Source organism: Narcine bancroftii, chromosome 2 (genome assembly GCF_036971445.1).
Source record: "Narcine bancroftii isolate sNarBan1 chromosome 2, sNarBan1.hap1, whole genome shotgun sequence".
Taxonomy (NCBI): Eukaryota; Metazoa; Chordata; class Chondrichthyes; order Torpediniformes; family Narcinidae; genus Narcine; species Narcine bancroftii.
The window spans coordinates 360,834,811-360,848,226 of NC_091470.1; the positions used below are offsets into that span (position 1 = coordinate 360,834,811).

Consider the following 13,416-nt stretch of genomic DNA (forward strand, 5'->3'; position numbering starts at 1 on the left):
GATCTGGATGATAATGTGGTAAATTGGATCAGTATTTTTGCAGATGACACAAAGATTGGAGATGAAGTAGACAGCAAGACAGGTTTTCAAAGCTTTCAGGGGATCTGGACCATCTACAAAATTCAACTACAAAAATGGCAGAAGATGGAATTTAATGCAGACGTAAGTGTTGCATTTTGGAAGGACAATAGAGGTCAGATACACTGTGAACAGTAGAGCATTGAGTAGTATGCTAAAAGAGAGAGAGCTGGGAATATAGATACATAATCCATAGCAATAGTTCCACTGAGATGTTAAGCAAAAAAAAAAGCAAACTGCACAACTCTTACTGTCATAACAGCATCAATCTGTCAAGGAAGCACAACAGTCTGTTTGTTTAGGTGTTTAAATTTGCCCATTGAAGTAATGAGATTCATGCAAGTTTGCAAGAGGTGATAGCTGGAACAAAAAACTTTTATTCACTGTGTACGTGTGTTTCAGTCTCGTGTAAATTTTTTTCTTTTGTTTTGCCTGATGTAGGAATGGCGTAGTCTTATGTTGTCTACATTTTTGTGTAATCTCGTGATGTGTAGGTAGCATTATGGTTTGGGAGAATGTTGTCTTGTGTTTTTACTATGTACTGTTTTGCAGTCTGGCTTTGAATGCATCTCATTTGTGCTCACTGTTTCTTTAGAGGGCATGTATCGAGAGTTTTTTGTTCCAGCTATCCAGGCCTCCAGGCACCATGGACAATTCCTCCGGTTCTGGGGGTCATGTGGCAGCCCATCACCGCAGCAAGCCTGCGCTCTGGGCAGCGAGTGCAATGTAAAGCCAGCAGACCGCGCAGTGGAAGTGGTCCCAGCAAGCGAACCGGCAGATGAACATCTAAAACAGCCTAAAGAGCACTGGCCCCGGTGTATAGCCAACAGACTGGGGTAGCGTGCGGGGAAGCAGGTATTGTCGTGCAAGGGTGTATCCACGTGCGGGAAAACCCGCCTTTGTCATGCAGAACGTGACATCAGTAATTGAGGCAAACGGCAAGAACTTGGAACGATATAAAAGTCTGGTTTGAACCCTTTTTAAAGCAGAGCTTTACCTGACCACAATTGTAAGTGTCGCTCTTTTGTGTTGCATGCAGCTACATTGTAAAAATTAATTTTGAAGAACGTGGGTTTGGCGTTTTCCAAAGAATATTCAATAATGTGCTTACCTACAATTGGGGAATTTATGACCCGACCCTCCACTGATCTTCTGAATTCAAATTCAACATCGTCTTGTTCGTGAATTGGTCCAATGGACTCGTCAGAACTACCACCTTCCAAACCTGGCCGAAAGTTGGATTGATTGTTCTCTACAAGCTGCAATGGAAATTCCAACACATCTAAAACGTTATTTATGATTTGCTAAGTATTACTTTTTTTCTTATGTAGCTTCTATATACATTATAACCATATAACTGTTTATGGCATGGAAACAGGTCATGTCGGCCCTTCAAGTCCACGCCGGTTCACTTGAACAACTCCACTAGCTTCCCCCTCCTGCTCTCCGCCCATAACCCTCCAACCCCTCACATCCATGTACACATTAGTGTGACATACAAGGAAAAAATCATTTATCCTTGTTCCATTCCCTGCAGAATAATTCAACATAAGACACCAATGCTTGTGGAAGGAAACCAACAAAAACAGGACTGTGTTCATACTTAATAAAATTAATTTATTTGTCTGTCCATAGTCATCATCAAGGTTTGGCCAGAAATTGCCAAGATCATGGTAACAGTATCAACTTGAGACTTTAGCCACATTCATTCACAGGAGAAACTGTCTCCTCAGAGACAGATCGTGTATGATTGAGAAATTACTTTGCACAAGAGTAATTTGAATTAATCACTGAATATATTCAAGAATACCAGAACTGATAAAACAGATACTAAACTAAAAGCAGAAAATAATGATTGCCAAGGGGCCTGGCAAAGCTGCAACTGGAAAAGAATGTACATATTTGATCTCCCCGCTAAATGGAGAGAATAGAGAGAATGCAATAAAGATTCAAAGTCCTAGTTACCCTTTCACACCACAGGTGAGCAGTGACCCTACCTGGACCAGGTGAAATTCCCAGGAAAGCAGGACCTCCTGGGCCTTTCACACCATGGTTCAAATTCCACAGAATTTGCCCTCCCTGGCAATTTGGGGGTTTCCCACACCCAGTGATGATGCATTATGCACTGAGGCTACTCTAACCAGAGTTCTCAGGATCTTGGAATTGGACCTTTATGTTGCTCTCCATTGTTCATTCAAACTGACCTTCATTAATATGTGAACCAGTTACAGGGTGTGTATTTCATCATAACGTTAACACGTGCCTTTAAAGCATTTCTTTACCCAGTTCTCCAATCAGCATTGAATAAGATTCAGTTTTGGGATGGGAAGGGGTGGGGGGGGGAAGAAAACGACACTGTATATATTTGAAAAGAAAAATGTACGTATCTTGATCAATGTGGTTTATAGTGTGAAAAATTAAAAATTAAAAAAAAAGAATAAGATTCAGTTTTGATGATTATGGTCCAAACATTTAAGAGACATGCCCCACCCACCCCTTCAGGGCCGTTTTGGCATATCACGACAGCCGCACAATCCAGGATCAATGGCCGATTTTGTTATGCTTAATCCCTCACAGCTGGAACCACTTTGGAAAATCACAGTGTATGCAGTTCAAGTAGGCAAGAGACAAGAAGATGGACCATGATCTTGTAGAGGTAGGCTCATCTCTTAAGTAAACCAATGTAACAATAAATCATATCGTACTGCATTTTCTATTATTTTACATAGATCCAGAAATGTTTACAAATACATATTGAATATTACTCCCTGCCAACACTGGACATAGTACATACCAATTCCCTTGCTGCACTGGACATTGATTCTCTTGGCAAAGTACGATGTTGCACAATAGCCTCCAATTCATCCTCTGTATCCTCTCCACTTGATGGTGCAGAATCCATTCCAGTGGCTGCTTGCCGAACAGGTGGCATCTGAAAGTTACCCTACAAAAATGCAAATAAACCTTTAAATGGTCAAATTCTTCCAAAATTCCTGTAGGAAAGAATGATCATCTTGAAGTAATATCAGCAGAATTTAAAATTGTAAAAAGACTGCATGCACTAAAATAAAGCAGAAAATTCTGGAAACATACAACAGATCCTGCTTGTGGAAAGAGGAGCAGTTAATGTTTCAGACTGAACTCGATCAATACTGGAAAGTAAAAAAAGTTATTAAGTTGCAGAGAAGATGGGGAGGGATATTTTCGATAGGATGAGGCTAGGGTTATCTGGATGAATCCAATTATTTTAAGATGTAAAATGTAAAGCCGAACAATTTCCGAATCTGAAAATCAGAATATTTGAAACCCCCAACGCATCAGGCAGTGTCTGTGGAGAGATTAGATAACCAAATACCTCCATCTCTGTTTGGCATGCCTCGCGTCTCTGTGCCATTAACAACTTGGATTAGTGGTTTGCTACTCCATCACCTACAATTGTGAATAAATATTGTATAACTATCCCCCATACCAAATCCTGGCTGGACAATGTGCCACTGGATCCCAAGTGCTCAGGTAACATCTTAAAACAGGTCAATCATTTGTCATGAATTACAGGAGTGTCAGAAATGAAATACCATTTGGAATTCCATGATCAAATCGCATCCAAAACATTTCTCTCTGGTTGTTGTTAGAAACACCATCGACTCACCAAGCTTGAACTATCCTTCGAAAAATCTTAAAATAAAATAGTTGCTGGAACCACTCAGCAAGACCGGCAGCATTTCACAATGTGGTTCAGACTTGACTGCTTTAGATTTAATACTATTTAATAGGACACATTAAAAATAAGAATATATACAAATGGGGATTGTATCTAGGATTGGAAGTTGCAATTTTAAGGAGAAATTTAAGATATTCAAGCAACTTTCAAGCTAGAGAAAACAGAATTTTTTTGGTAAATGCAATAGTAAATTTTATTCCCTCAAATGTAGAACCAAAACATATGCTGGGAATCTGAAAATAAAACAAAAGCTAGGGACACTAAGTATGTCAGGCAATAAATGTGGGGGGAAATGGTGTTAAAATATATTCAACTACTTTCAACAAAGAATACTACAAATTTTTACACTGCGTCAATTACAAATATGTAGTTCCCCTGGGACAAAAATGCACATCATTTGTACAGTAATCTATTAAGAGACTAATATGCAAATAATGGTTTTGGGAGTTAACTGAAATGTGGTTGTGGAATTTTGGTCCATTGCAATGGTATTTTTGATGCTGTACATTGGAGAACATGCAGTTCTAGAAATAATTATTAGTGGCACTTTTCCCACCCCAGGGCTGACAAGAGTTTATCCCACCAAACCCTCCTTCCCCCAAGCCACCCCCAGCCGGAGATTCTTCATGAATTCACATCGTTCAAAACTTGACCAAAAATGCAAGAGATTTCAGAGCATTTCAAAACAAACTTTTAGCACTCAAGAGTTTGCAAAAAAAAAAAAATCAATTTCCTTTCTGAAACAAAATGAGCTCAAAGACAATTTACATTTTCTGTTCACTTTGCAATGCAATATACATAAAAACCAAATGTGTGCAAACAAGAGGTCTTCCCCATCACAATAATATTTTGGTGAAATATAGACACCGGATGAAACAAGTTAAGATGCATTGATAATAAATTAGGCATGAAAGAAATAATGCTGATAATTCCAGTCATGTTTAATAGTCATGGGCATGTCTTTTATAAAAAGAGGAAATACAACTGGATTACTTGGAAAGCGACTGGACAAATCTTATTCACCTGAAAAGACTGGGCCTTCTACTTAATTTGATCACTGGGTGAGAAGCAAAACTAATTTCGCAAAATTGAAATTAAAAATCTGTGTAATTTGAGATTATTTGAGTACTAAAAAAAGCAACAATTTTATCATTCATTGCAGCACTTCCTACCATTTTATTTATTTTCCATGTTCATAGTTCCTAAATTGGCCTGAACAGCCACCTCATAAAATTGACTGGAAGACATATTATGCTGCTCTTTGAACATTGGGAAAAGATCCTACTTTTGGAAATATCTCCACATCCATGGGATCCAGTCCTTTTAATATTCAAAACATCAGGGTCTAACTTATTATTACCTAGAGTCCAACAGCCCCCCTGGGGAACCACAGCACATTTAAGTACAAGCCTTGCTTTTTCACCACATATAACAAAATTATTTTTGTTTTTTTTAATAGAATCTCCCCCTCAATTGTCTAAACTCCAGAGAGTGGAGACCCAGAGCCATGTTAACCCTCATCCCCAGGATCATTCTGCTCTGGACCCTTCTTTAGATACTCTCCATATGTGATTTAACCAATGATTTCAAAACCTCAGCATTACATCCTTGTTTTTATATTCTAGTCCTCTTGAAATGAATGCTAATGTTGCAATTGCCTTCCTTACCAATGAATCAACCTGTAAGTTAATACTGAGCTAATCCTTAATGTCCACAGAATATCATATGGGGACAATATCTAACTGCACTTTAAAAACTACCTTGATTCATACACTGTGTGCATTTAAATACAACTTCAGCTCTTCTCATAGTTATCTCCATGTTGACAGAGGCATGCTTCTTATCATTTTCTATTCTTAAGACTTCAATAACCTCTCCTGTGCTCTCCTTCCCTTTAGCTTTATCTGTACTTTCCCAATCTGTTGAAGCCATCCTTCAGCTATTTAAGGCCCTATACAGAGGACCAGAGTTATGCAATTCGCTTGGTCCCAGCATGGTCCAGATGGAGTGTGTCAATCAGGAGAGCTCTCTCCTTCCCCACTTCTGGTACCCATGTCCCACAAATTTAAACCCACTTCTCCTACACCAATATTTACCCACACATTTGTGTGTTCTCATTTGATCTTATTTGTGTAACTACTTTTGATGAAATTGAAGAAACATGTTACAATAGAAGTCCTAAAATCCGGACTGCTCAGGGATTAGGTCAGTCCAGATTTTTCAAGATTTTTGGGCATTACTTTTAAAATTCAAATTTAAGAATAGAGATGAACGAGTAAATTTTGATAGTTTATTACTAAACATTTACCCCCCCATACAAAAAACAAAGTAATATTTATTTCTGTGACTTCTGTGCATCTGTAGCACTTACACATGCACACAAAAGCCCACTAAATTTAAAACGTTTGACAAGTCCAGATTCTCAAGTGATCTGGATTTCAGGCATCCAGATTTTTGGACTTTTACTGTATTTGGGACAACATCCTGCCATTAATCTTACCTGCAAAGAAAAATAAAATTATTTTCTTTGAAAAATCTATAACCCTTCATGTACCTATTAACAATTTCTTAAAAGTTTAAAAGCAACAATATCTTACAAGAGTAGTTCAACCTAACAAATAGCAATATTCCCTACCTCATCACAATCCAATGGCTGCAAAGAGTCTTTGTTTAATCCCCCCAAATAGGAATCCAATTCATGTTCAATCTCCTGAAACAGTAAAGGCAGATTGAGAATTCTTCATCCAATTTTTTTTCTTCAATGGCCCAGTGGATTATTACCGATGTCTGTAGGGCTGGACTAAGTAGTAACTGAAACAGTACATTCCATGCTTTTCAATTTGGAGATTCACAGCAAAAACTGGAGATTTTAAAAAAGTAACAAAACACCAAAATTTGACAGTTATTTATCTATTAATAAATCTTTGCTGGTGGATGGGCCAAATCAAAACATCAGGGTCTAACTTATGGATACCTGGAGCCCTACAGCACCACCCCCTTCCCCCCGGGATCACAGCTCATTTCAGTATAAGCCTCACTTTTTTTTCACCTCACATTACATAACAAAAGTATTTTTGTCATCTGTAGGAGAGAAGTATGGAAGAAATCAAAACTTGACTGCTTCACCGGGAAAGGGCCCATAAACTTTGAGCAGAATCCTGGGGGTAGGGGGAGCATAGCTGAAAAAAGGTTGAGACTGGTTGCTCCTTTCACTGGATGTATTTGCAGAAATCCACCTGAAGTAATGAAACCCAGCAGCAAAGCACAAATGTGGTGATTTCTCAGCAGTTAAGATGGAAATCAAGAGATGAACTTTCATTTACTTGCGCCAGTTTCAAATTCAGTGGCCCCCATTTAGTTTGTACTGAGAAGAATGGTTGCAAGGCTAGTTTTGTGACTTCACTTTGCTGTCGTGTTTGCAATTTCATCTAAAGAATTTCCAAACTTAAAGAAGTTAGGTTTTTGAAAAGTGTTTTTATTTTTGTAGATAGAAGATCCAGTCTCTGATCATTTTGACAATTTATAAACCCAGGGTGAGGCTTAATCAGCTGTCACTTCTGTGGCAAGGCTTGCAATTTGCAATCATTAAAGCTCTGTGCTGGACAGGGACTGACCAATCTGCTTGGAATTGGCTTGTAGGTTAATTGGGTGGCACAAGCTCGTGGACCAAAATGGCCTGTAACCATGCATCACGTCTAAACTAAAATCTTTTTTTTTAAATCTGCAAGTTGTGCTGGCACAACTAATCTAGCTCCAGAGCATTTAGAAGACTGCTTGAGAGCTCTGACAGCCTTCTACTGAGCAACATCACCTATCTGTAGGTGTTCTTCATTTACATGATATCTGCTATTACACAGTAAAACTAAACACTTATCTATGAAGTACTCTGGTAATCAAATGGCACCATCAAAAGAAAACAAGCTTCCTATGGTTCTGAAGAACATGTACAAATGAGAAATAGTGTGACAGTTTCCATAATAAGGGTGGAATAAAGCCCCCAGTGTTAACAGCTGTCACATCTGACCAACTGGAAAGTTTTGACAGCTGGGTCTTACATTAGCAATTTATGATTAAAACAAAAGTGGCAATTGGTACTGAGGAATTCGAAGTTAACCTTAAAAGAAAGTTTAAATGTAGTCATCTTTTGATCAGAAATGACAGAAGATTCTTCTTGCTCTTGTCCAAGCTCATGCTGAAGTCATTTTGATCCCATTTCCAGGCTTCATGAAATTGTTACGTTTACCAAAAATATGTGTGCTTGAATCAAAGAAATACTGTTATGTAAAAGTGTCAACATCCAACTACTCTTCAATCTTAACTGGGCAGGAGTAAATCAATCCTCAAGTCTCTGTCAGGGTATTTAAATTCAGTAATTAGAATAAAATTGAGTGACTAATGTTAACTTCTGTGAAACTTAAGAAAATGGCAGGAGTTTCTTGAAAAATTTGGGCTCGGGTTCTCAGTGGCAAGATCAGTACAGAAACAAGAGTTTGCTGCATATGTAATCTGAAAAGTTCTCAGCCCTTTCCATTGAAACTTTAATCAAGAAGGGAAAGCAAATTGAAGACAAAAAAAAAAACTCCTTTTGGGACAAATCTGCTCCCATGTCTTATGGTCTAAATGCTCTTGATAATTTGAAAGATTTCAAGGCAGCTGCAATGTTCTTTAGTGACTTTGATATCATAAATAGTTGTTCGAAGGCTCGGTGACACTTGTTCGTGACACATTTCAATTATTTCCAATACAAATCCAGATGTATTTAAATCCTTTAACAAGTAAACTGGTAACCATCTTCTTTTTCATTTGATGAAATGACTTTAAATAACATCTGCATTAAAGCTCCATGAATACAGAGTAACATTTATGAAGGTGCCATGTTTATAATATATTCTGAAACTCCCAATTCACGACATATACTACCGTGCATGCTCCAACCTGCACTCCAATACACAAATGCACTGTGCATGCTCCTAGAACTCATGCATGCGCGCAAGAACAAAGATGACCGCAGAAAGTCAAACGAACTCAGGACACCTGACGCCCGCACACGGACCAACGGGACGCCTACCTAACAAGTAAACAAATTACACATTTTGGCTCCTGCAATTCAGGCTATAATTATTATAATTACACAATGTCTTAAATAATAACTACGAATAAAAAAACATACAACATTCAAGAAATATACAGATCTTTCTTCACAAGGCCAGAGGTTACCAGCACATAGCTTTGAAAAAGGGTGACCTTTACCACCACTCTGGATCAATAAGGTCTGTAACATGTGTAGCAGAACATCGACCAATAAATCTCAAATCTTCCTCAGACAAAATAGACACACCTTTCCACTCATGTTTAACACTAAGTACTTCTTCAGCATGTCGTCTGGCTTTCTTCAACATTCTGCTTCTCATAGGAGGAATTTGAACTCAACACCAAATTTTGAAAATTTGATTCTATTCATTTAAATAAACAAATCTCTTTAGCCTTCTCTGCAACAGATTTGCTCACCATAAGATTCAAACGACATTATTTCTTCATCTTGTTTCCCACATTGCTGAAATGCAATTTCTTACTTTCTTCATTGTTCGTAACTGATCCTTCAAGTTACATTCTTATTTTGTGTAGTCAGTTGCGTTATTAACCAATAACATGTTCCCTTTGAAGATTAATCTCTTCCTTTAACCTTTTTACATTGATAAAGCTGAATCTCTTTCCTCAATAACTGTATTCATTTCTTCAGCAGTTCTTTTTCACTTTCTGTCTTTACAAATTTTATTTACAATTAAATCTTTAATCTTATCAACCTCTCTCTGGATATTTTCCTTAGTCACTTTTGAAACTAAAGAATCATTGGATTCATTCTCCTCCTTTTGAAATCCAGCTTTGGTTTCAGTGCAAAGTTAAAATCTTTCCGTTCACTGTTTTTCGTGATCATCTAATATTTCCAAGTCCTTTTTTAGCATTTTGATCTCGGAATGCAGTTGCACCAAACTGTCAGTCACATACTTCTATCAGTTCAATTTTCTGCAAATGCCAGTTTTGCAACATGTTGCAATATTTCTTCATTGACCTTTTCTGCTGTAATCTCTGAGCTACAAAAGTTACTTTCAAATTTGTTCTATCTTTTGTTTTAGTCCCACCTCCGATTCAATCACACAGGAATAATCACCAACACTATTTTTAAACATCTTCTAGGACTTCATTTTCATCCATTACTGATGAAAATAATTATTTCACTATTGTTTTGGATACCTTTGATTTTCACATTGATCTGTTTTATTTTCTTCAAAAGTGAATTTCTTATTTGCAGTCTTTTGTGGTTTCCACAATTGAAATCCTGTTGACACTAGTTTCTAACTATTCCTGAGCAATATTATTTCCTCTTAAAAGATCCATTAAAGTCTAGTTTTAACAGGCCAAGGTCCATCTCCCCTACTTTGTATAACATCTAGTGGTTCCAAAGTCTTTGATACATCTGAACTAATCAGTATCTCTACCTTGTAATTAACTTCAGGTAAACAAACCTTTCACAGATAAGACAATTGATAGATATCATTTTGATGTGGGAATACTATGGGGCATAGTATTCTGAGTGTATAAAATCGTTGTAATGCAATCCAGCAACCTCCAAGCCTGAAACAATGGTGGTTTCAATTATCTTTTCTTGTCCCATGGTTTTCTACACAATCTTCAACTTTCTTTCTTGAAGATTGTTTGTTCATCAGTCCCACCATGAAAAAAAAATGCATTACTGCCTGGGTCAAGAAATGCACAAGTTGTGATACAAAAGGGAAAATGACAGGATTTCATACAAGCAAAGGGAAATTAATGATACTTTCCCCAGCAGATTTATGAGCAGTTTATATAGAACAGAGTCAGGGTGGGGTGGGGTGAAGAGGAAAAAAAAAAATCAGGAAAAATAGATGATGTCCTATCAAAATTGGATCTGCCAAATTTAGGTCCAGAAGATCAAGTGGGGCTGAATGCCCCCTTTGAAACAAAAGAGATGGAAGAAGCATTATGTCTACTGCAAGCTGGCAGATCTCTGGGGGAGGACAGATTCTCCCCTGAATTCTACAGAGAATTTAAGGATCTTTTAAGGACCTCTTGGAGGTTGTGGATCAGGCAAGGAAGATCCAAACACTTCCAGAATATTTTTCAATGGCAATCATTACTGTGATTTCCAAAAAGGACAGGGACAAAATTAATCCATCTTCTTATAGACTGAATGCAGACTACAAGATTCTTGCCAAAGCCTTGGCAAATATATTGGCAAAACATTTGCCAGAATTAATAAATACTGATCAAGCAAGCTTTGTGCAGAAGCAACAGGCTGCAGATAATAAGTAGACTATTGAGCATTATTCACTTGGCACAGTCAAGGGGCGACCCAAGTGTAGCTGTGGCCCTGGATGCAGAGAAAGCATTTGACAAATTAGAGTGGGACTTTTATTTAAAGTGCTGGAGAAAATGGGGTTGGGATCAACTTTTATAAATAGGTTTAGGACACTATATCATGCATCCAAGGATAAAGTTGTAACTAATGGGAAAGTATCTTCAGCTTTCCCACTAACTAGATCTAGTTGATAGGGGTGTCAGTTATCTCTGGTTCTAAGAACACAAAATCAATCTGTTTGTTGATAATGTGCTGATATATCTGACAGACCCTATAAACTCATTGGCCAAGCTTCATTCCACACTGGAAAATTAAGGGAAAATCTTTGGGTACAGAATTAATTGGGATAAAAGCAAAATTATGCCACTCACAAAGGGGGACTACAGTGAATCGGAAAAGTAATTGAGATGGCCACAAACAGGGACCAAGTACCTGGGGGGGGGGGGTCAAAGTAGACAATAATTTATCAAATTTGTACAATCTTAATGACATCTCCTTGCTCAAAAATTGAGGACTTAAATAGGTGGATGACCTTGCCTATCACATTGATAGGCAGGGTCAGTTGTGTAAAAATGAATGTGTTGCCAAGGCTCCAATACCTCTTCTGGACTTTGCCCATAACATTGCCCCGGATTCTTTCAAAACCTCAACACATAACTAAATAGATTCCATTGGAACAAAAAGGTAGCTCGGGTCTCCATGCAGAAATTAACATGGGACTGTAGTCTGGGTGGATTGAAATTGCCAGATTTCAAAAGAATTATTGGGCAGCCCTGTCAAGGTGGATCGCCTCACTCTTTGATGGGGGAGGTACACCATCCTGGCCAAAAATTGGTCTACACATAGTAGCTAAGAAAGTAGCATGAGAATTTATTTATAAAGGGATGCCAAATTGTTATCAGGCAAGTCCAATCCCTTGCTAAAAATGTACACTATATGTGTGGAACAAAATTAACCAATGGATTGGCCAGAAGGTGGGGTTGTACCCAAAAATCCCCCTGACTCAATAATTTAATACCATTGATTATTGATAATAACATCCTGGACACCTGGTGCCAAAGGGGGATCAGGTGAATCAAGGACTGTTATGAGCTCATGTCATTTGAGCAGTTAAGAATTAAATATGATTAATCAAATAGAACACTCTTTTGCTACTTTCAGTTAAGATCTTTCTTGAGGGACAAATTGGGTCCAACCATAACTCTAAGAAAGTGCAGTGCCATGGAGACTCTGATTCGAAGAGGGAACACAAGAAAGTTTATTTCAGCAATGTATTCCCTTTTCCAAACAGAGAGCTCATAACCGGGGCTTCATAGGTCAAGGCAGAGATGGGAGTCGGACCCAAGTTTTACGATAGATGAACAGTGCTGGTCAGATCTCGATCGTGATAGCATGACCACAATCAACTCACGACGTAGACTGGTACAGTATGACTTTCTTCACCAACTACAACTCACACTGCAAATATTGAATAAAAGTAAACCAGAAATTTTGGACCGATGTTTCAGGTGCAGCATAGAGACAGGAATCTTTGTGTATCCAATCTGGTCATGCTCCAAGGTAGAGCTAGGCCAAGCCCCAAAGAAAATCATAGGTAGGGTTTCCACAGGACCCAGAGTTATTCCTGTGGGAAATATCATAGACGCAAGACTTAAAATGAAACAAAAAATTTCACATCCAATTTGTATTGATCGCTCTGGCAGTGACCAGGAAGTTCATAGCAGTTACCTGGAAGTCGGACTCTCATTTGGCCATTGCACATCGGAATATGGAAATGCAGAGCTGTGTTCCCTTGGAGAAAGCTACTTATAATCTATGGGGAAAAAATCTGGCAACCCTATCTGCGTTATATAGGTGCAGTCCCCTGTGCTTCGCTGCCTGTCCCCCTCCCCTCCTCTTTTGTCCTTCCTCATTTGGGATGGTGGAATGGGGAGAGGATAGGGGGTCCATTCCAATCAGGTCAAGTCAATATGAATGTAAGAGACCTGGAGGACAGGCGTTGAGCTCCAGCAGACCCTGTGGTTAATTTTTTTTTGTTTTCTTTTTTTCTCTTAATTTGTTATTTATCCTCAGTCAGCAGCATCTTGTTTCTTATGTTAAATAAGCGTTTTTTTTGTCTTTTCATGCAAGTTTATGGTTAATGTGTTTTTATTTTTTACTTTGTTATTTGTGTTGTGGCGGGGGGGGGGGGGGGGGGGGGAGATAAAACCAGACTCAATAG

At 38.2% G+C, this 13,416-nt stretch overlaps 1 protein-coding gene across 5 annotated transcripts in view; it reads right to left on the minus strand.

Moving 5' to 3' along the window:
• Positions 1–13,416, minus strand: part of cep192 (centrosomal protein 192) — a 172,429-nt gene that overhangs the window by 124,771 nt on the left and 34,242 nt on the right. For 4 of the 5 annotated variants that reach the window (XM_069922469.1, XM_069922467.1, XM_069922466.1 and 1 more), the window contains exons 8-10: positions 6,435–6,509; positions 2,873–3,022; positions 1,190–1,337 (exon numbers count right to left, since the gene is read on the minus strand). In XM_069922469.1, the coding sequence (XP_069778570.1) occupies positions 1,190–1,337; positions 2,873–3,022; positions 6,435–6,509 (373 nt within the window). The remainder of the gene's footprint in view (positions 1–1,189; positions 1,338–2,872; positions 3,023–6,434; positions 6,510–13,416) is intronic. The other variant, XM_069922468.1, reaches the window with a different exon arrangement.